Below are 22,013 nucleotides of genomic sequence, written 5' to 3' on the forward strand. Positions count from 1 at the left end.
TTAGAAAAGGTCAAAAATGCCAGCTGGGAAATGAAATCCTGTCATGGGCAACTTGACCAAAAAACATCACAGTCTACACTGCAATAGCAAACTGATGGGATTTTTTGATTATTTTCTTTTGTTGGGGGAGGGATATTTTGGATTTTTCTTAGTATTTTTATTTTAAAAATTAAGTTCTAAGCATCAAATGAGACTGATTCACTCTAAACCCTGGATTTGAGACTACCACTCCTCTACTAGACAAAACAGTATGGAAGAATAAACGAAATGTGCCAAACTGCTCAGTTCATTCACTCTCCTCAAAGAGTAGATCCTTCTCCTAAGAAGTCTTTAACTGCTCCCTAACCACAATCAATTGTCCTCTGAGATAATAACCTTGCACTACTGCCAATTCACAAGAGCAACCCAGTTTCAGAGCTGAACAGCACAGTTTACGAATGTTTCCCTCCCCAAATCCACCACCAGGGCTAGAAAAATGCCTCAGCCAGCTGTGGTTCCCAGATCTCTGAGCTACTTCTTTGAGATAAAACACTCCTGTACACAATGCACTCTCATAAGTGTCTGAGCCCTACCACCACAGAGGTATCAGCTGAACTTGAAGCAACAAATGATAGTGGATAAGTGAACAGAAAAAAAGAGACGCTACATTTTGATTCTTCAGCTGGCAACTCTAAAAGCAATTCCATTTGTGAAGTAAGACTCTTTGTAAAACATCCATGCTCCTAAAACCCATTGCGGTGGCCTGTCGTAAATGCAACTGCTTGAGTGGTGATGCTCAAGTTCATAGCGCATGTGGCAAACACATCCTAGGGCACCTCTACAATTGCCCCGTTTGGCAACTTGTGAAACCAAGACAGGAATCTGCCCAGGGGTGCAGAAAGACTGAGGGACGCCAGCCCCACAGGAGGTACCAGGGAAGCCAGGGAGGGAAGCCCCCTGCTCAGGAGGCAGTGTTTGTGCATCAAGGGCTGTGCCATGGCCAGCCCTTTGCCAGGAAAAAGAGTTTATGGATTTCAAAAATATTTTGCAACATGATCATCCAAGCCTTCTTCATGTCCGCAATGGGAGTTGTTTTCCACATGATGCTCCACATGATCTTCCAGCAGGTAAATCACTTTATGCACTGGCTTTAATTGGGACAATTCCAATACACCATTTTACTTTTTCACGTGCTTTGAAATAGATTATGAACAGAGCACATTTGAAAAAGGAAAAAGTACAGCTTTACTAGCAGAGCCCAGGTGTCTAAAGCTCTGTAGTCCTTTGTGCAACTCAATGCTTTCAATACGATTATTCAAGAACAGCAAAAGAAAAATAGCGTTTTACTATCACTGAGAGGCACAAGGGAAAGAGAACATCCCACCTTTCTCATCCAACAATCCACACAGGGGCGGCTGCTTTGCTCCTCGCCTTCACATATTCTCCCTGTTACCTATCTCCATACAACTATCCCAAAGCCACACCAGCTGAAAAGTGAAGAAGAAAGAGGACAGACAAAATATTACGGGAAGATACTTGTTTTCCACCCAAAAATTAACTCACCGTGTCATTTTGGCAAAGTACTACAGTTTTTTTAGCTTTGGTTGTTTTTTTTTTTTAGGTTGATGGCTTGATCCAAGCTGCATTGAGAAAATGGGAGCAATTCCACCAGCTTCAATGAGGGCTGGATCAAGGCCATCCTGAGAAGAGTTCACTCTGCAAAGATATTTCCTGCAGTCGGTGAGCCAGCTCAAACAGTGCTGATGTGGCCCTCTAAATCGAGATGTGCTGACTGCTCTAACTCCAGAAGACTCCAGGCTCGATGATTTACTTCAAACCAGACGTGGCACAGAGCATAGCACTAAAATCTAGAGGGGCTCTTTGTAGCATTGCAGCAGTTAACACATGTAAAAGAGCAAGTATATGATCAGAGAAAGCAGGTCTGAAATGGGAAACAAACCCAGACTCAGGCTTACCAGGTTGGTAGGTCCCCCAGCGTTTTAAAAGGCACTGTCAACCTTGTCCCTATGTGGGCTGATCAACTTTTTTTAATGCCACTAATTTATACACTCAGCATCAGATCTCCTCCTGGAAATAAGCCAATCAGTTAAAGCAGCGGAGACAAGTGACACATAAATCCTTTGTTTCTCGCAGGGAAAAAAAAAAAATGCTCAGCACATTTCCACACACTCCTGCTTGGCGCAGAAAGCAGGGACTGGAACGCTTTAGTTCCTGCAAAGCACAATGGAAAGTGTGCCATAATTCACCGGGCTCCAGCCAGGAGTTTTGGGCAGAGGACCAGTATCCAATGGTAATGCCCGATTTAAGCAAAGCGATTCATTATACATCTGTAGAGGAGTTACCTGGCATCCAGAGGACATTCTTTAAATTGACAGCGTTAACAGAAGTTTCCAATGCTCCCTTTGAAGAGCCCTCTGAACGCTAAGTACAGTAGGACTAGGGCATTTTCCAAACTCAACAACGTATTTCTACATGTTTAATGTATCTATTATGACTTAAGAACAACCGACAGTGAGTTATTGAAGGCTTCACGTTCTCCTGCTGACGTCCGTGCACAGATTTCCTTCTGTGTCAGTGCCCTTTGAAGGAAGCCCGCCGGGCCCGGGCTACCCTCCTTTCCCATGCCCACTGCCTTTGGACATGTCCTGTACAGGCTTCTCCAGTGACCAAACCACCGTGATGGTAAAAACCCCCAGCAACCCCAAAGGGGCAGTGGCAGTACACTGCAGTTGTGGCTCTGGTCTGCAAGCGGCCACCTGGGGTGTTGTCCAGCACCCGCCTCTTCACTGAGTTGGAAGAAAGGTGGTAGTGGAGGGACATAACCTTTGTGGGCTCCTTGAGGGAACAGAGCCGACAAAGCCAGCTGGCATAGGTGCAGCGATGCATTGACTGTGGCCGACCTCACCACTGGGCTGAACCATGGGATTAAGAAACACTTCTGCCACAGGGGCAGGAGGGCAAAAGGGCTGCAACCATTTTATTTCAAAATCACAGATTCCTTTCTCATACCCCAGCGCCGGTCATTACCTCCATTCGTCCCATGCATGGCAGAGCAATCGCATTCAAAGTCAAAACTAGTCGGTGTCCTCCTCTGCAAGCTTCACAGCTCCATTGTCAAATACATGCCCTAAAACAAGATGTTCTCCTAATGGCTCGACATCAGTAAGCTTGGAGGACAAGGCAGAAGACCTGCGAGCGGTATGGCTTTGTGGGACGCTACAGCATCTGTACAAACAACAGCTTCATCCCTGCCTTTCCTGATGAATCCAAAACAATAGATGTACATACTTTTACTATGATAGCATCTGACAGCAAAAATCATTCCAAATACTACTCCAGACCATGAAAAAGAGCCTGGTAGCTGGTCCATAAATCGTAACTATTTAACAGTTCCCCTCAACTGACTTTTTCCTTAACTAACTGACGACATAAACAGGCTCCCATAAGCTCTGCTGCAGAAACAGCGCGGGGCTGCTCCCTCTGATGCAGGCAGAGGACTCGATGCTCCCAACTCCTTTGGGACAGACTACTGTGGGGACAAGACTGCAACTGTAACTTCGAGTTTCCTGAATTTCTATTGTTTAAGACTTTTAATACTAACATTCGTGAAAAAATAAGATATACATAAAATAGTAAAGACATTCTAGTAATATGTATGTGCTTGCATGCTTAACATTTCCCTGTGGTTATATATACATGGATATAAAACACAGATATATATGACTCACAGATGAAATTTAGAACACACAACACACATTAGAAAAATCAAAAAAAGACACCACAATAGTAAACACAAAATGGAGAATATCATACAAAGCAGTAGTATTCAAGACAAGGATCCAACGGTTGTAGTTTCTTGCAGATTAACCAAAATAACAGTGCAATGTCATCCAAAAAAAATCAATATAATTCTGGCTGGATCATTTGGAGATTATTCTACACTACTGTGCCGTAAAAACTCACTGCTGTAAGAACTGTGTCCCATAGCCAGTCACTTTGTTTTAAGAAAGACACAGGCCCACCGAGGAAAGTCAGGAGGAGAGTTATAAACACGGTGAGAGATCTAGAAAACACGACCTTGGCGCTAGAAGAAAGGAGAAACATCACAGCACCCAGGGACTGAGGCACTATGGGCTGTCTCTGAAAAGTAATGCCAAATGGGTCCTGGAGTTATAATTTTAAAAAAGGAAGCTTTTTTTTCAACCTTTCCCTTTCCACACTCTTCTCAAGAGATGCTATAGAGAGCTATGCCTTAAGAAAAGCCCCTTTGATTTATTTTACATAATTGTGTCACTACCGGATGTATTTTTCATTTATGATCATCACTTGGAGACTGGCGTTTGTCTCACGGGCACTTAAAAATATCCCTCACCGCATGCATTTGAGTTCTTTGATTCAAGACTTCTTCCAAAGCTCTTTGGTGCACTCCCAGCCTTGGTAGGGCAGCACCCTCTGTCTCCAGCTTATTTTGAAACCTAGTCCCACTCTGGAGGGAGAGGGGGAGGCAGCAAGTCATTGCTCCTTCAGGTCCATCGAGACGACAAAAAAACCCCACCCTGACAGTCCAGAAGAATTGAGCAGGAGGGTCACAAGCTCTCCTGGCTGCACGGCTCTGGCCCCCAGGGCTCCCTGCTGCCACCCACACAAAGCGCACGGCCCGGGCTCCAAAACACATGGTTTACATCAGGCCACTGTTTGAGTTCCTGGAGAACTACAGCCCGCTGTTCAACTCAGCAGCCACTTCTGGGAGAATAAAACATGAAATCCAACACCAGGCCTCCTGAAAACTTCCAAGCATAAGGCACTGAGATGGAGATGGCTAGACATAGCACAGACTGTAAAATCAGGTACGGTATGTAGAGCTGTAACCCTTCTACAATAAAAATCTTCAATTGCTAAGAGAAAATGGGGTGACATTTAGTGAAGAATGTACTTTTTATGTCATAAAAACTTTAATTATTCTCCACTCCCTAATAAACAAAAAATGGAAAAAGCTGAACATTTGGCAGACCCATTTCAGAAGTGTTTTTAAAACCAGCTACTTCAAAAGCAGCATTGGAAGGTGGCTTTTAAACCTGCCACTCGAACTACCCCTTTGTTTAGATACATCTCCTCCACCTGGCTGTCTAATATTAACTCATGTTGGTATTATTCTATGTTTTTCTTGATAGAACTCCTCTTTCTAATTTTGCTTCGGGATTCTCTTCAACGCATCTTTCAAGGTCATAATATTATTAGCTTGCTTACATTTGAAGTACTCGAAGTTCTTCATCTGGCAAAACCAGTTTTATTTCTGGTGTACTGTTCTCTTTGACTTTGCTTAACCATATCGGCCAGAGATCCTGCCAGAACAACTGACAATGTAAGGATTTGGCTTCCCACGCAGGACAGAGCCACAACTCTGACTCCTTCTATTCCTCAAGAGTCCAGCAAACAGTTGCAGGATGAGAGCACAGCTGGATTAGGTGGCACCATCAGCAGAATTAGGCTTAAAGCCTTTAAGTTTTTGATAACAAATAAAAGTCAAATCTATAATATTTGAGTGAGTTTCCATTGTATATGCGGGTATCCTTTAAATCTTTGTTTACTGACTTGAAGTCTAACCTTTTCTGGGCTTGAAAACAGAACGGTGTAAGGAGGGACTGGACCTCTGTGGTACTCCAGATTTGACCCAAAGCTCCCTGGCTTCAGTAGGAACCTCTCCTTTACCCTACCTGTCAATGGAAATTTGGTTTGCAGGAAGGGGGACTCACTGATTTAACAGAAAAACAAGTTTATAGCAAAGCTGACCTATTTCTTTTACACCATCCATATGACAAAAAAGAACGGCACGAGCTGTCAACGGGCCTGATAAAGGCATCGATCCCAACCGGTTCCTCCATGTACATCCATTCAGTCCCTCATCCTCAGGAAGGAGGGAATATTAGTGCTTCTCCCCCGAGATGCACCTGAGGTTTCCCGGTGCTGACACTGCACCGCCCTGCAGGACTCCTGGCTGTCTCAGCCGGCGGCTCCCGTGACGCTCAGACCCTTCCTAGTGGGCAAGAAACTCACATTCCTTGGCTTTGGTGGATATCCAACTGCAGAAATAGCACAAATATCAACTTACAACATTTTAAGCCCTCTTTCTGAGACAAATCAGAGCCTAAGGGTGCTTTAAGTGCTGAAGTCTGAATTTAATCTGACTGCAATCACAAACATGACAAAAAGCACAGGATAAAGTTAACTGAGTGTGTTTTCCTCTTGATAATCCTTATATAGGCTGTTCTCTAGCTCCAGTTAGAAGTTCGGTAATGGGAAGGAAACCTGCCTGAGAAAATCAGAACGTGAAGCCACACCAAGCAACTCATGCTGCAGCCTCCACGTGATTTTCACTTCCAATTTGTTCTTGTTTTCATATTTGCATTCTTTATTTACTCAAAAATGAGGTAACTTCTGTGTTTCTGACAGTCAAAAATGAAGCATACAATACCTCAAAACCCTGTCAGGAAAGTAAACAGCAGACGTAACATTGCCACAAATTTCTGTTAGTCTCCTCTCTAAAATCAGGGTCACCTGACTCATACTGCTTTTTTATGTGTATTTTGCTGTCAAATCAGGCGCTGCCCATAGAAGAGAACAGGCGGATACCAGAGAAGAGAAATCCACTGTGTTGAATGCAGTGATGAATACTTGGAAGCCACATCTTTCCTGGGATGTCCCTTACTTCCACCTGCATGCGTGGACTATCCTTATGCACATCTCAGAGCCACCTATACAAAGCCTGGGGTCTTTAACTGCATTGGCCCTGGATGCACGGTTTACTCGGTGTTAAAGCATCCCATTGGTATCACAAGAAATAACACTTTCCTTAGTGGAGAGATAGTGGCTTGAAGCCCACTTCGTATTTCTCTCTCTGAATGCAGCAGAAGGTAGGAGAAGAAACGACCCCCTGTGAGACTCCCAAGGCAGCAGCATCCCCCTGAGCGACTCCTCAGGGCAGACCCCAGGGCACACACACACGAGAGTATCTTCCTGCATGGGCAGGATCCATCTGCCACTGGTGCCCAGGGCAAGTCCATGGGTTTCAGTGGGCCCTTTCACTGCAAGCTCCTGGGAAGCAGGGCTCCCCTTCGCCCTCTGCTGCCTCAGTCTGCTGCTTGTCCTCAAAACAGTTCAAAGTCTGTCAGGGGCATGGGGCTACTGTAAGTTGCCCCTGGAGCTCAGGCAGGATTTTGGCTGCACAGCCCGTGATGTGCAGCAACACTCTCGTTCTCCTCTAACCATCTGGCAAATTTGTCCATGATAACCGGAAAAGAAGGCATGAAGATGGTGCAAAGCTTGCACCAGGATGGCTTTTATCCCTCCTGTAAGACAGACTGACTCCCACATTGACAGCTGACGCTTCTGAGCCATAATCTCTCCACATGTTTCTACAGGAAAGGACTCACCCCTAGTACAAATGCACATGGTGAAATCCACCATGGCGGTAAGAAGAAATGACATCACCTGCTAGCACTGCTCCATTTATCTGAAATTTCCAATGGTTTCATCCTGAAAACATTAAATAAAACAAAGAATTTACTCAGACTGACTTAATCTCAGTGGCTTTCTCATATGCTGTGAAGATGCCATCGAGGAAAAGCTTTGTTTAGAGATTTCCACACAAGGAAACATATGCAGAGCTTTCTTTAAGTTGAAGATGAAAACAACACTTCTCCACCCACAGCTGATGCCCACACAGGTATGGCTAGATAGGAAGGGTGACCCAGGTCTGTGCAGGATCACAAGCCCATGGATGACCTTCTCTCCAGCACTGACTCCAGCATGGAGCTTGCATGATGCCGCGGTGCCTGGCCTAGACATGGGATCTGGGTCTGGGAGTCACCGCATTGCAGCCTACCCAGATTTATCCTCACCCCTGTACGGACGGCTTGCAGGTGAACCAGCCCATTCCCCTCTAGGTGGGCCTCCAATGCTGTCCACAGGCGAGGTAGTAAAAAAGAGAGAGTATTGTTTCTGGGCTGTCATGCATCCCCTCCACCACCACTCCCCCTGCCCGCGTCCCAGCAGCCTGAGCTAACTTTGAAGTGGGCTGGCAGGGGACACCAGTCAGAGTGAGCGCGTGCACTCCCGAGCCAACCCTGGTCCTGCTCCCTGCAGGTATGGCCATAGATCTCCAGGGCGGAAAATACACCTACTAAAATTGCACTGCTCGTTAGGAGGCTAACTAAACCGTGGCAGCATCTTTATGCTGTGCACCTTGATTGCTTGTTATGAACCTAAATCTTCACTCCATTGCTCTGCTTTCACGTCAGTGCAATCTTACAAAAACCCATGGCGCATTACAGAGGCAGTCGAGTGAAGAATGAGGCCCTGCATCTTTCAAAGGCTGAAGAAAACATCATGTGTTATTATCCTGATGGGAAATATGGACTAGGCTTATGGAAATTCACAGCAAGCAGCACAGTTCTCTATCTGCACCAGCCTTCACTCCAACCTCATCAAACGGTGGTTACCCACATCCATAAAGCACAAAGCTTTATATGCTTAGTTCACATTATTCACTTCATACGCTCAGTTTCATTTAATGAAATACTCCTATTCAAACACCTAATTTCCTTCCAAACCTTGCTCAGCTTTTGGCTGCTGGGACATTTTATGGCAGATCCTCAAAGCAGGAGACAAATACTAACGTACTGATTCGGGGTGCTGGGTTGTGGGGGAAATTGACAACTCTCAGCCACCTTCTAATCCCCTCTCTTCAGAGCCTCTGAAAAACCCGTTCACCTTGGTCACTTTAACACCCACCAAATGGATTACTTCAGTCATTGGTGGAAACAGTGACAAATGGTAACCACGCCACAACTACCCAAAAAATCATGGCTTCAAATGTTCTTTAGGTACCTAAACTTGGATTTTCACAGAAAAAAAAAGAAGAAAAAAGGTGGGTGGGCATGTCAGTGAGACATTTCTGAAGCAAAGATTGGCTTTGAAGCCAAAGCATTGGCAATTTGGATGGTGTGGCTATGGTTTTGGTTCATTCCTTTATGCATATTATAGACTTCACCAAATCATCGTCCCTAAGGGCTCTGGATTACTTGTGGGGAGTGTGTGTTGGTTTACACGTCTCTCTAAAACCACCTCAATATATCTAAACCTGCATCCTTACCCTGTAAAGTAGCACAGATTTTTTTAATCTACCAGAGATTCACATGTTTATGTAAAGTCTTTTCATTCCATCTCTAGCTGAAGCGCACGTTCAACTTTCCACTAGAACCTGCCAAAAATGCCCCAGACTCGCAAAGTCAGAAAGTAGGAATTCAAGTTTCATCATGTATTGAATGAAAAAAAAAAAAGTTAAAATTCTCCATTTTTATTTCACATTGCAAACCTTTCATAAATCAGAAAAGTTTGAGAGTTTCCCAAGGTACGGATTTGCTAAGAACAAAACACCAGTTCAGTGTTAGTCTCTGCTCTTTCATTAGTAGTTCTCAGAGATTAAGTTTCTTTATAGGGATTGGAAAAAGCACATCCTAAAATAACACAATCTTTGCTTCCTCCTCTTCACAAAAAAAAATGCAAATAAAAAACACTAAAACATTATTTATCTACCTGTAATATAGAACCGTTCATGACTCATATCTTGAAATAACACCAGCCCTGATTCTTCTAAATAACTTTATTCCACATTATTTATTGTAAAAGATCTTTCAAGTAGTACATACATAGCTTTGTACCCTGGAAAGGAAAGCTGGCGGCACACACTCCACATCTCCCAAAGTTCAAAACTCATAGATAGTGGATAAAAAACATGCCAAGGAAATGGCCAGAATAGTATTGCTATTCTTGGGAGCTCTGCACTAGGTTAGGCTCAGATAAGAAATGGATAGACACACATGTGTACACTGGTGTGGCAACTGCAAGTAGCTGGGACGGTCAGCAAAGATTCTACCCAATTAATACCCTTGAAAAGCAGCTGAACATATCAAAAAGATTCACTCACAGCTCTGAAAGTTTGTAAAAGAGAATCCATGCCGCCTTCCTTGGTTTCGCCCAGGGATATCTAGAACTGAAAATACAAGTATCTACAAAGCAACTGATGGTTTGGCCTCCAATGTTGAGGTACAAAACTTGCAGCTTTTCCCCACACAGCACAGAGCATCCCTGACCTGTGGGATACACAGCAAGAGGGACATCTGGGGAAGAAAATCAAGCCTTAGTGTCAACAAAGCCTCTGCAAAAATCAGGAGAGCAAGTCTCAGGAAGGACCATGGTAGACTTTTCTTTTTTTCTCAACTTTCATGTTGAGTTCCATCTAAACATGAGGAGGAACTTCTTTACTTTGAGGGTGGCAAAGCACTGGGACAGGCTGCCCAGAGAGGTGGTGGAGTCTCCTTCTCTGGAGACATTCAAACCCCGCCTGGACGCGTTCCTGTGCAACCTGCTCTGGGTGACCCTGCTCTGACAGGGGGATTGGACTAGATGATCTCTAGAGGTCCCTTCAAACCCCTACCATTCTGTGATTCTGTTATTCTGTGTGACTTCCAGAGTATTTAACATGCCAAAGCTAGCAGCCTGCTGGAGACATCCATTACCAATGTGCATGGACTCCTATTTTGTGTTATTCATGTGTTCTTGGTTGAACACCTGAAGTGGGAGATTTGGAAGGAGAAGTGGAATAAAATGGTGTACTGATACAGTACGCTCTCTGACTCTGACCCTCTGACACTGAACTGGCACCACTACTGTTCAGATGCAATGAAGTTTTCAAATACTAAAACACCCAAATGGCATTGCCCGCTTTGATTCTGAGTTCTGAATATCCCGTCACCACTGTTGGCCAGTCTCTATAGCGAGGTCCTGCTGAAAATCAACCCTTATTTCTATGACAGTAACATCTACCATCACAGTGCTTCGATTAGACCTGCATAGCATACAAGGAGATGTTGCTCAACATAGTTATGGGCAGCCTGGATTTGGATGTTCTGCATGTTCAACACTGGGTAAGCAGCCGTACAGTGACAGCAGACAAAGCCCTAAGCCCTAGCTTGGATCCCCAAAACCAAGGCTAGCTGCTACTAGCAAGGCACAGAAATTTGCACTGCTTTACGAGTAGCTTAAGCAACTTGCTACCATCTTCTGGGTTGGCCATCTGCTACCATTCAGAAGCACAAACATTTTGTTAGAGCAGCAAAACTTCCTGAAACACAGTGATTTCCTTCCATACAAAAGGGGCCCCAAATTACTCAAAAGCTCCTGCAGACATTTCAAAGTTTCACTATTTGCCTTCTCAGTTTTTACAAGGACTGCTTGTAACCATCATAAAAGTGGGGGGTTTTTTTAAATATATATATTTATACAGCACAAGCATCTTAAAATATATATTTGCAAGAGGCCCCTCGCTGCAAAACCCAAATGGCTCCTCTCTCATTGACTATAGTCTTGCAAACCCTGTGGCTAACTTTAAGGAGGCTCTTATGTTTGGATTCCTAGGGCCTGTTTCTGCCACCCTTGCTGCAATTATTAGTAGCTTGTTCTGCTTTTTCCACTCTTAAGAAAAAACTTGCAGCAGGCAGAATGGTGAGAACAGGCTAAAAAGAATCCCCCCTCTCTTAAGGCACACCTTTTTCTTTCAGAAACCTCCATACTGACTCATCACATACTCTGACGCTTACCCCCACCGGACCCTGCGGTCCATCAGTTATCTGAGCTCTCACTTCAGCTCTCTCCACTGGGCTGACATCCTTCCCCTCTCCCTTCCGGCGACAGAGAAAAACTACTTTTCTCTTTCATTTCCTCCTGCCCCCTGACGCATATATGGATGGTTCCTTCCCTCCATTCCCAGTGGGGAGTTTGGAAACCATCCTCTCCCAGTTGTGCTCCCACTGCACTGCTGTGCGGACGCAACTGTGCCCACACCAGCCTTCCTGCATGGCACTGTGCTAATGCCATGCGGGACGGCTGGCCGGTCACCACTGTGAGGAAAGATTTAGGCCAACACAAAGCCATTTCTCTTTTAACTTTACTAAAGTGGCGGTCTGAAATCCATTTCCTCCCCTCCAAGGTTTCACACTCATTCCCATTCCCATGTCACATCATCAGTTGCAGGTTTCCAGCCCAACCTGCACAGCGTGGTACCAAACACGAGCAGAACCACACGATGTCTCATACCACTCATCATCTCTCCCTGAGAGTCATTTAAACACCGGTTTTTGCAGAGGAAAGCGAGTGTGTCTGCGGAGGTGTGTAGCCCTCAGCTATCAGCACTTCCATGGGCATGACACAGCCTAGGCTGGGGACTGCGCTGCTGCGAGGGCAGCGGAGGAGCACGTATGGTCTGAGACATCTGGTGGCAATAAACAGGTATTACCTTGCACTCAGCAACTGAAACCCAGCAGCTCTGATCCTGACTGGGAAGGGCTTTCATGAAGACCCAGCCAGTGCTCGCTGGGCGGTCGCCTGACACCTGTTTCAGCATGCTCCCCAGACCTCGGGGGGCCATTTTGCCTTACGGTAGCCATAAAGAGTGAAGAACAGGAACTGAGTGCTCTGGCAAAGCAACTGTCGCATCACAAACAAAAAAGTACATTAATATATGTATCTAACAAGAAAATTTGGCTGTCTAGTATTCCTGTTTAAGATTTAGACTTTCTATATCTTCAATACTGTAGCTGTGCCGTCACAGAAGAGCTTATTTTTCTGTTTTATTTTATTTTTGTGTTGGGTTTGGTTTTTCAGGAAGAGAGCAATTTCATCTGTGTCTGCAAGCACAAGACACTTCAAGGTGTGGATGCCATGCAGTACTTTCCTGGTGGGCCATCTTGGTGGGAAAAGATACTCAGGTCTTTACAACATCACACTCCAAATGCAGCTTTTCCCCTCTCCTCTGTGTACGTACAGCTTTGGACCTGAGACTCGAGAGCAGGGCTCCAGCACCACCGAAGCTGCTCCAAGATCCTACAACAAAGCAAGTATCTAGATTGATAGTAAATCATTTCACTCCCAAAGCCAAGGACACAGAAGACAACAAAAAGCAGGAATTAAAAGTCATTTTCTAAACAGTCCCAAGCAGACTCTGAAGTTTACTGACTGGAATAAATGGAAAGCTGGGATACCCTACATTTTCAGGCTCTCCACTCCTGTGCTCACAGTCTCTTTCACCAGAGAAACATGACCTAATCAGTAAGCTGAATTCATCCTCAAGCACCTCACTGTGGTATGGCTGGATTAACATCCCCAGACTGGAGAGGCAGACACCAAGACACATCAGTTTGCTGGTTTGATCCAGCAAAATAATATGCATGTACTTCCTTCAGCTGTGTCCACTGATTCCAGGGAGTGCCACCTCACACAGCAGGTGCGTTGGCATATCGCACATCACAGCACAACACGCATGAGGGGGTCTACAGCAGGGACAGCATCAGAACCTGTGTCCTGAGTCACAGAGGGGGAACTTGAGCACCCCTCTCCACCTCAGGGGACAGTCAGCTCACCGCTTTGCACTATGTGCGATGACAGTACAAACCCAACAGTCTCTTCCTGAGGTTTGATAAAACCCTGCCAAGATGTTACTGAGCATCTCACAAAAGATTTCAGCCATAACTTCTTGTTTGGAAAGTTTCAAGTAGAAGAGAACAGCGGCTTAGGTTGAGCAGCTCTCTGGCACCACAGCATGGAAAAAGCATTCAACCCATTTTTAAAACAGGGCCAATGGAGCCCAGCAAAGGTGACACGTCACTTTGAACGTTTGTCTCAGACCTATGAATGAAACTAGGTCTTCTGATCCCCAGCCCACCTCCCCAGGAATAAGACCTCAGCCACAGTACCAAATACATATACTAAACATAAACGCATCTGAAATCAGGCTGAAGTCTCAGTCCAGCCGAGCCAGATGGAGCCTTTCCATCACTGCCATTCGCTCTTAAATTGTTTATAATACATTTACTTTGGGAGAGCAGAAACATCAAACCAATGGCACAGCTAGGAGAGAAGCTGAGGCCGAAGCTCAGCTGCCACGGACAGCAAGGCTGCGAACACATAACCCAGAGCAGCCACTCCTGAAAAGTGCGGCAAGCCTTCTGCCAAGTCCCCGGACCGCCGTCAGCTTCACGCTGCTACAGCCTCTCCGTGCGGGGCCATCTGCAAAGCATCCGACGCTGAAGACCACACAATTATGTCACCAAACGGCATGGCCTCAAGAGGTGACGAAAGGGAAAGGCATTCAGACTATGCGAAAGCGCAGCTCAGCTGCTCATGCAGGGACAGATTCTGGTACCGTTGGGTATTTCAGCGGGGCTGCCACATGAAGAAAGATGCTGCCCAGCAGGAATAACAGCATCTAAATCCAGCCCTCCCGCCTATCTGGCCGCAGCCTGCATGCTGCAGTGCTCTCCGAGCTGTCCCAAGGACCTCGGCAGCACAGGTAAAACTAAACGCTGGCTTCCTGAGGCTGAAAACACGAGGCCTGGCTACTCCTCAGGCTGCCGAAGGGGCGGCAGAGGTGGGCACAGGGTGCTGCTCCCACGCTCCCCTCCCTCAGCAGTGGGAGCATCCTGGGGCTCTGCCAGGGCTGGCCAGGCAGGTGGCGGGGCTCGGGATGGACACTGGGCATGGCGAGACACTAGCCCCGGCAGCATAGTTTGTCAGTCACATCTACTGCTTTCTGTTGAGGGAGTTTTAAGGTAAACTCAGTAGTTGTTGCCTGTTACTAACCAAACCCCTTCCCACTGTGTACGCCCTTCCAAGGATGCCACTGTGCAAGGAGGGTAAAAAGTACTTCATTACAGAATAGCACAACAAATTATGCTAACTATTCAGTTTCTCTTATTTTTGTCTTCTTTTCAGAGACAAGGAAAAACTAACATTCCAGCTCCAGCAGTTCTGCACTTTTTCCAAAAAAAAAAGTTTCGGCCAAAATATTGCAGCCAACTATACAGTAAACATGACGACAAATAACCATTTGAAGAGTTGCCTCTTGTTTTACAGCAGATGTATATATTAAGAACGACCGACTCCTCCAGTGGAAAAATAATCAGTTTAACGCCAGAAGAATACAACAGTCGGAAAGATTTGTTGGAACCAGGACCATTGCAAGATGCCCAAGAGGACTTGATGACTGAGTAATAGTGAAATAGCTGCACTGGAACAACGAAATATGAACACACTCCACAGTCCTCAAAGGGTAATTTGTTCTGTTTAATGAAGAGCTGATTTGATGATCAAGTTACTGACTGAAGAGGGGTGATTTAAAACGCACACTTCTCCAGATCGCTTTCTAATATATACATAGTTAAATTTGGATGTACCTTTTAGGTTTTCCTCCAGGGCGAAGAGAAGCTTGGACTGACTTCCTTACAACAGGATTTCAGTATTTTATCTGATGTAACTAACAATTTCTCTCTGTTTAGGAAAAGCTCTCTGTTTAGAGCACACAATTTCTACATGACTTGGGTCCTTCTTCCACCTTTCCTTGCTTCTCCACTCCTTGGGGTTATTTGCCTTAAATATAGACCCACTCTGCCAAATGCAAGTACCTACACCGAACACACACAGTCCAATTTGAGCAGCACCGAAGCACGTTCAGCTCTTACCGCAGCATGGGGGTGTGACATGGCCAGGGCACCCACGCCGACCTGGCACATGGGAAGAGCTCCCATATCGCATGGCGCAGATGTCATTTATGAAGAGATAACGGCAGGTCAGCAGTTACAAGTTAAATGAGACTGCGTGCTGCTCGGGAAACATCCAATAAAACCTACACAGATTTTAACCATCCTGAAAATGCTGTGAACAGTACAAAACACGACAAAGTTTGAACATACATTTGCAGAAACTCTGAGGGGCAGTGGAGGGGAGAAGACCTTACATTACAACCCAGAGAGCAGTCCCAGGGAACCAGGGAAGAGGAATTGGTGTCAGCAGAGCAACATGTGTCAGAAACCTAGATGCCATGTGCCTTAGGAGGGCAGGACACAAGACGAGAGGTCTGGAGAGAGATGGGTACCAGGATCCCCTCCAAGACAAAGGAGGCGGAGGGAGCTCAGCAGCCTCCACAGGTCTTGCTGGGGACCAGAAGCACATGAGCTGTCAGCACAACCTCCCATCTCCCCAGGCAAGCCAAGACCACGCAAGGAAGGAGCCACCATGGAAACAGTGTTTGATGTTGCTCCTGTTAACTCTGCTACCAGTGTAGTAGTTAAGCACTCAACCGTGTGGTCCACCGTAGAAAAAGTTCCTTTTCATTACAAGCTTTCCTAAAGTTTAAAGAGGAACCAGGGAAACCTGACACTTTCCAGGTGCTTGTACGTTCCCCAAAGGAAATGAATCCAACTAAGGAGGTGCTGCAGGCAAACGCTGCTGGTACCCACAAGTAAGAATAAATGCGAAAGCTGGGATGAGAGCATCAGAAAGTCCATCTAACCAGGTACAGGGTCAGTGCAAAATCCCCTTGCTGGCCTAAGTGCCCCTTTGGTAGAGGCAGGCAGTGGAGATGCAGGCTAACCCAAACTGCCCCTCTAAGACATCCAGGGTGTGGAGGAAAGCTTAGAAACGTGTGTCCTGGAGACTCAGAGAACAGACAGCAAAGCAAAATATCTCAGCAGTTCTTGTTTTTTAAATCTTGTGCTTTTTAAGCCACTGTCTTGATCTTGGCAGTGCTTATTTTGGCACTGCAGTTTGTGAACATTCAACACAGACTGTAGGTTTTGCAGCCAACAGCGCAGCAGAATAAGCGGCAGTATAGCAAACACATAAAAAATGTAAATCTGAATTCAAAGGTTTTATACTGGGTCACGCATAGCAAAGGATCTTCCAGACGACCTCCCATTTCTCCAGGAGACCCATCACTCCTTTATTGCCCTGAAGACAGAAGCCTTAGAAGCTATGGTGTCAGTGCAAATATAGCGAAAATACATGTTCTCAGCCCACATGGAAGCAAAATACTTGGTCTCCTCATGAGCCAGAAAGAAAGGGTCTCCCCAGCTTCAAGACCTGCTGCTCCCCTCTGGCTTTCACTGCCTCACACACAGGCGGTGCATCCCTCTCTCCATGCCGGGCAGGGGCACGGGCTGCCGAGGTGAAGCGATCTCTCATCTTGGGGAATAACAAAAACACTCGTAGACTCGTAGTTCCAAGCAAATAAAATTTCAACTGCACTCAAAGTAATAAAGGCAATACTGTAGTGCAAGACACCAGTGAAACCGCTGTTGCTTTAGGGGGCTGTAAAACAGAGAAGACAAGCGGCGATTTGGGGTGGAGGGGGAAGCAGAAGAGGGAGCGCTGGTACCTGCCCGAGGGATCAGGGCTGCAGGGCTGTGAGACCCCTCTCAAGGCTGCTCAAGAGCGCAGTCCGCCTGCAGCTTCGGGAAGAAAAAAAGCAGCACCGGGCTTCCCGAGAGAATGGCACATCAATGTCTATGCCATTCCCTCTGGAAGTGACCACCTCACCTGCTGAGTGCGTTAGCGGTCCATGGGAGGCATAGCTAAACATCCACGCTCCCTCCTCCCCCTCAGTGTAAATCACACATGCAACAAGTGATAAATGTTCCCATGATACGTGAGTGCACCTAGTTAAGAACAGTTCATTTGAGCAGGCAAGGAGGGGAGTTAGGAACTACTAATTATGAAGACAGGCAACTCAAGTTAAACAACATTAGTGGATCCTGACATTTCAAAACTGTGAAAAAAAAAAAAAAAAAAGGTGCTGGTTTCGCTGCAGGTTGTTGAATATTTGGGATCACACTGAGGCTACCAAACACAGGCTCACTCTGGAGGTCTTTGGTCAGGAAAAGGTTCCAGTCCTGATTATACCTGAACTGCAGCAGTGTAAACTTAAAAGATCCAATGCCTGATGCCAGCACATCCCGACGCCACCTTAGCCACACACCTGCGCACTTCCCCAGTGATGGAGAGAGCTGGGTGACACAGTGACATAGCTGCCAGCTAGAGAAACTGTGATTCCTGGAAGAGCACCAGAAATTGAACCTGGTGAAAATACTGCTTTGCTTCATTGATCAGAAGATACTGGACCACCTGCAGATGGCTACAGACAACTTGCAGCAGACATGAAGTCCAACCTCAGTTATCTTGAGACTCACAAGCCACATTTACCATTTCAGTGTCCTGCATGAGAAATGTCCATGTGACTTGAGCACTGAATGTGTCTGAGGAGAGAGCTATAGTTTTTGGGTGTATGAATACTCACTCAATGCACTAGATCATACAGACAAGATCCCATTCCCTCTGCAGGCAGAGAAAAAGCATGCCATGTCTTTATTTTGCTCCATGATCTATTCAGCCCCCCTCTATTTTCTGAAAGCATCTTCCTAACCACATGTACAGCCAACCTCGGTCCATGTGCTGTCTGAAGAGTTGGAATTACAGACTTGGACAGCACAAGGGCTTTCATACCTCTGACACACCCAGAGGCTGGTACAGAGCTATACAGTTAAGACCATTACAGCATTGCCCTATATAACTGAGAAGATACATTCCTTAGAGCTAAATGCAGTGGAAAATTCCCTTGGAGATACTCCTGCTTTCTCTGTTTATGTCACACAGTCTAGCCAAGGAGGGAAAACAAGAGTTAGTGCTGCTGTCAGCAAGGCTCTCGTTCTGAGCTCAGCCTCTTCCTAAAATTTCTCCCAAATTTCTGCCACTGGCCGCAGGTGGTGCTTGGATATTGTTTGTATAACAGCAGCTGAGGAGGATTTCTACAGAAGGGCTGCTTTCTGCTGTCAGTGTGTGTTCTACATCCTTCCACACACAGGATCTGGCTGCAAGCAACAAAAATCTCTCTTGGCAAAACACAAATGGGATCTCCCCCTAAACTGGCTCCAGCACAACACCCTTCTCTTACACTTCCTTGGCCTGAGAGACTGCACATAGCAATCCCGGGCACAGGCTCCACACTGACTTTCCATTTTGATAAAGAGAAGGGAAGTCAATGAGAGAACCAGCCCAATGACAGACCCTCACTGGGGAAAAATCTTCTCTTTCTTTCCACAGACAAAAAAATGAAGGGCTCTTTCATTTCGTTTGTCAGAGCCCCTCGGCTGAGCCGAGGCAGCCGCCCTGCCTCCCAGACACAACACTCAGGCAAAGGTTCCAAAGTGCAGAGTTGAGTTTGGGACAGGTCACCTCGACAGAGCACGTGCTGGAAAGGTGAGGAAAGCAGAATGGGAAGGGACCATTTCAAACATGGATAGAAGATGAGGAAGCAGGGCAGCAAAGGCACTCAGCAATAGCTTTTAACCCCTGAGAAAGGACTCCAGCACCCACTAGCCCTCCTGCCTGAGACTACACTTCTTCAGGGCACAGTCTGGGTTTAGTGGCTTATGAACCACTCCCTAGGCTGGAAAAGGAAAGTGGTGCCCACTCAGCGTGGCCAGCACACCACCAGGGAGAAGGAACACACATGCAGCCCAAGTCCTGTACGGCCCCTCTGGGGGTAGACAGCACAGTGTTCCCACTCCAGCAGGTTTTGGTGCGCTCCAGAGGTCCGTAGCTGGGAAGCACGCAGCGCTCTGTGCAACGCTATGCCAAGACATTTGGGTTTGTTCAGAAATTGGCTTGGGTTTACATCACATTGGTGTGGGACTGCAAACGAAGAAAGACTGTACTGAAATTTTGGATGTAACATCCATAAAGCTTCAGACTCCCCTAAAATCACTTTAGATGTTACACGGTCAGAGAAGCAAAAGCCTGCCTGTCACAACAGCTAACACTTTTCCTCACAGGCTATGACATTTCCCATGGATGTCGCCCATGCTATCAGCACGCAACCTCCCCTGCTCCCTTCCCTCCTTCTCCTCCCGCTTGCCGGCAGGCAGCCCCAGGGACAGAAGACCCCGTTCCCCCTCCACTCCCCACCGCTGCAAAGCAGCGTTACTGCAAACCCACTTCCAGGAGAATGATCCCAGGCTTAACCTGGACAAGCACAACACGTCACAGAAAGAGACAGCAGTGGATATATGGGCACCTGCCCCCAAAGCTGCGCTCGCTCAGCCTCCTGCAAACGCACTCTGTGACTGTGCACCCTGAGGGCCACGCACCTCCAGCAGCCCACAAAGAGAGAGCTGTGTAGGGTCTTCAGCCTTGAAGATCTTTTCCTTGTTCCAGATTAAGCAGATCTTTCCAGTTTGCTTAGGTGCACACTAAAACGCCCCAGGAGTCACGGGTGACATTAGATCCTGCCCAGCCCTGAGCTGCCACAGGGTGAGATGCGACCATCCTTGACTGGTTCCACTGCAGCTACGGCATCGGGCTGGAGACGGGGCAGCCACTGTGTCCAGAGCCAGGGAGCAGGTGTCCCCGTACCGCCCTGGCCACTGTAACCCCAGCAGTTAAAATCTGGTGCTGAAATGCCTCCATACGTCCCGCTACACCCTGCCTCTAGCCGTGCTCTGGTGCAAACACCTTGCGGGCGCCAGCTGAGGCAGTGCCGGGAGGCAGCACTGCCCGCCGTGCAGCCAGTGCCGCGGGGGCTGCACTGAACGTACACCGCTTCCAGGCGGGAGAGGACGGGGAGGATCTGCCACCCCACCCCGCGACCCGACCTCCCGAGCAGCTGAAAGCCGAGGCTGAGCGCCGGGAGAACCCTGACGGCAGCCCCAGCCTCGCCCGGCCTGATCCAGGCTCCGATCCTCAGTGCTCCGGCGGCGGGAATGAAGAAAAAAGAGGGATCTCGCCCGACTTTCGGAAGAGATGCTCGGCGCGGGGTCTGCCCGGTGTCAGCGCCGTGAACCGAGGGAGCGGGGCTCGACGGGACGAAGGGGCCAGCACCCGGTGCCAGCGGGAATAAGGCAGCCACGGGCTAGAGGCAAGCGGGAAGCAGCCCTCGGTTGCCCTCAGCTCACGTCTGGCCGGGAGCGCCCTTGGCGGGCTGGAAGCCCGGAGCTGCCCCAAGCGCAGCCGAGCCGCCGCGGGCTGACCCGCGAAGGGTCCCGCTCTCCCAGAGCCCCGGGGATCCCCCAGACCCTCGGCGCCAGGGCTTGCCCCGTCTTTGCAGACCGCCCACCCCCCCCCTTCCCTCCCCGCCCGGGTCTCCCTCCCCAGCCTGAGGGAGGGCAGCCGGAGGGACCGGCACAAACACGGGGGCGGCGGCAGGTGGCTCTGCCCGGCTCCGTCGCCTGTCGCCGGGGCGGCTGCCTACCTGGTGCGGCGGCGGGCAGCAGGGCAGCGAGGAGCAGCAGCAGGGCGGCCCAGGGCCGCGGCGGGGCGCGGGGGGCGGCGGGCCCCGCCATGGGGCCGGGGGTGGCGGGAAGCGGCGGGGCGCGGAGCTGCCGCCCGCCCGGCGTCCGTCTCCGCGGGGCTGCCCCGCTGCTTCCTGAGCGCCCCGCCGTCTCCTCCTCCCGGGCTGCCGGGAGACTGCAGCGGGGCGGCCCCGCGGAGGCGGGAGCCGACCCTCCGCCCCCCGCGGCACCCCCTGCCCGCCCCGGCTGCGGGGCCGGGCCCGGCCCTGCCCCGCGTCCCGGCACACCCGCCCCGCCCCGCCCGTCGGTCCCCGCAGTATCCCCCGGCCCTTTGCCTGCGCTCACCTGGCTCCTTCTGAAAACTTCTCCTCGTGGAGAAGAGCCTGTCCCTCTGCACCCAGGGGAGTTTCAGCTGCCCCACGCGTGTTACACACGCACCCTTTCGTCTCGTCCCCCGTGGCACTGCGTCCTCCCGGCCGGGGTGGGCATTCAGCCCGGGGCGGGCGCAGGCAGGCGCGGCCTGCCCGCCACCTTTATCACTTCCCTCCACCGGCACCTCCGCTCCTGCCCGAGCAACGGAGAAGCTACCCGAGGCTGGGCATGAGGCTGGGCTCCGGCCTGGGTGTGGGTGACAGCGTGGACACCGCCGCCTGCCCAAGCCTTCTCCTCGGGGAGCGCAGTGGCACGGCGGCCCTGCCCACACAGCCCTGCCTGCGCTGGGTTTGACCTGCTTTCCCCTTGCCCACGGGCACTGCAACCTCGGCAGCTGCCTGGCAGCGAGACATCGCTCACGGAGCTGTAGCTATCAGTTCTGCTAGAGAACGGGGGAGGCTCAGGGGT

At 48.5% G+C, this 22,013-nt stretch overlaps 1 protein-coding gene across 1 annotated transcript in view; it reads right to left on the bottom strand.

The window, feature by feature from the left end:
- FNDC1 (fibronectin type III domain containing 1) overlaps positions 1-21,302 on the bottom strand; it is a 72,177-nt gene extending 50,875 nt beyond the window's left edge. Inside the window, exon 1 of the mRNA XM_074580336.1 lies at positions 21,134-21,302. Within this exon, the coding sequence (XP_074436437.1) occupies positions 21,134-21,224 (91 nt within the window). The 5' untranslated portion in view covers positions 21,225-21,302. The remainder of the gene's footprint in view (positions 1-21,133) is intronic.
- Positions 21,303-22,013: the final 711 nt, after the last annotated feature.

Source organism: Larus michahellis, chromosome 3 (genome assembly GCF_964199755.1).
Source record: "Larus michahellis chromosome 3, bLarMic1.1, whole genome shotgun sequence".
Lineage (NCBI taxonomy): Eukaryota > Metazoa > Chordata > Aves > Charadriiformes > Laridae > Larus > Larus michahellis.